The following is a 1,487-nucleotide window of genomic DNA, read 5'->3' as shown; positions in this document are numbered from 1 at the left end:
GGGGCACCAGATAGGGTGGGCATGGTGGACTAGATGGGGTAATGGATAGGGCGGGCATGGGGAGCAGGATGGGGTGGGCGGGGGGCAGGTGATGGGGTGAGCATGGTGGCCACCAGATAAGGTGAGCGTGGGGACCATGGGACAGGGCAGCCATGGGGTAAGATGGGCATGGGGACGCCAGATAAGGTGGGCATGGAGCAGGATGGGCATGGGGCACCGGATAGGGTGGCCATGGGCCAAGATGGGCACAAGACAGGGTGGGCATGGGGGACACCAGATAAGGTGGACATAGAGCCGGATGGGCACGGGAGACACCAGATAAAGCAGGCACGGAGCACGATGGGCATGGGGGACACCAGACAAGGTGGGCATGGAGCAGGATGGGCATGGGGACACTAGAGAAGATGGGCACAAAGACACCAGACAAGGTGGGCATAGAGCAGGATGAGCATGGGGGACACCAGATAAGGTGGGCATGGAGCAAGATGGGCATGGGGGACACCAGATAAGGTGGGCATGGAGCAAGATGGGCATGGGGGACACCAGAAAAGCGTACACAGAGCAGGATGGGCACAGGGACACCAGATAAGGTGGGCACACAGACACCAAACAAGGTGGGCACGGAGCACGATGCGCATGGAGACACCAGACAAGGTGGGCACAGAACAGGCTGGGCATGGGGGACACCAGACAAGGCGGGCATGGAGCAGGCTGGGCATGGGGGACACCAGATAAGGTGGGCACAGAGGCACCAGACCAGGTGGGCATGGACCAGGATGGGCATGGAGGACACCAGACAAGGTGGGCACGGAGCATGATGAGCATGGGGGGACACCAGACAAGGTGGGCACAGAGCATGATGAGCATGGAGGACACCAGACAAGGTGGACATGGAGCAGGATGAGCACGGGAGCAACGCAATAAGGTGTCGCTGAGCACGGGTGGCACARCATGAGGTGGGCAACGCGCGGCACGGGGGGGTACTCACTTGCAGGCGCGGTCGCGGGCCCGGCAGTCGAAGTTGTCGTAGAGGCAGGGCGCCGTGTTGCAGGCCGGGTCGCAGCGGCTGTTGTTGAAGAGCTGCGGGCAGCCGGCGGCCTCGCAGTGCTGCCAGGGGTCGCCCACCAGCAGCGAGCAGTCGCCGCCGTCCCAGCGGCACGGCGCGCTGTTGCACTGCCGGTCGCAGCGCCCGTCGCCGCCCCGGCTCCGGCACTCGGGTAGCGGGCAGCCGGCGGGGACGGGTGCCGGAGCCCGCTCGCACCGGGGACCCTCGAAACCCGGGGTGCAGAGGCAGCCGCTGCCTCCCGGCAGGCAGCTGCCTCCATTGAGGCAGCCGCAGGTGCCGTTGGCTCCCGCCCGGCACTCGGGGCCACCGAAGCCCGGTGGGCAGGCGCAGCGTGCGCCCAGCGGCGAGAGCAGGCAGCTGCCGCCGTTGGCGCAGGAGAGGTGGCGGCACGAGGCTGCCCCCCGCTCACAGCGGGCACCTG

The 1,487-nt window shown here is 66.4% G+C and overlaps 1 protein-coding gene across 1 annotated transcript in view; it reads right to left on the bottom strand.

Annotated features, from left to right (window-relative positions):
• The window catches only part of LOC112962795 (neurogenic locus notch homolog protein 3-like), a gene marked incomplete at both ends in the record, with an annotated part of 31,270 nt that overhangs the window by 5,596 nt on the left and 24,187 nt on the right, over nucleotides 1-1,487 (bottom strand). The window contains 2 exons of the mRNA XM_026059268.1: nucleotides 362-395; nucleotides 989-1,484. Coding sequence (XP_025915053.1) covers nucleotides 362-395; nucleotides 989-1,484 — 530 coding nt within the window. The remainder of the gene's footprint in view (nucleotides 1-361; nucleotides 396-988; nucleotides 1,485-1,487) is intronic.

The sequence above is a fragment of the Apteryx rowi genome, unplaced genomic scaffold, assembly GCF_003343035.1.
Source record: "Apteryx rowi isolate R43461 unplaced genomic scaffold, aptRow1 scaffold_1545, whole genome shotgun sequence".
Lineage (NCBI taxonomy): Eukaryota > Metazoa > Chordata > Aves > Apterygiformes > Apterygidae > Apteryx > Apteryx rowi.
Note: the sequence above shows the minus strand (reverse complement) of the source record. Positions and strands in the feature narration are given on the sequence as shown.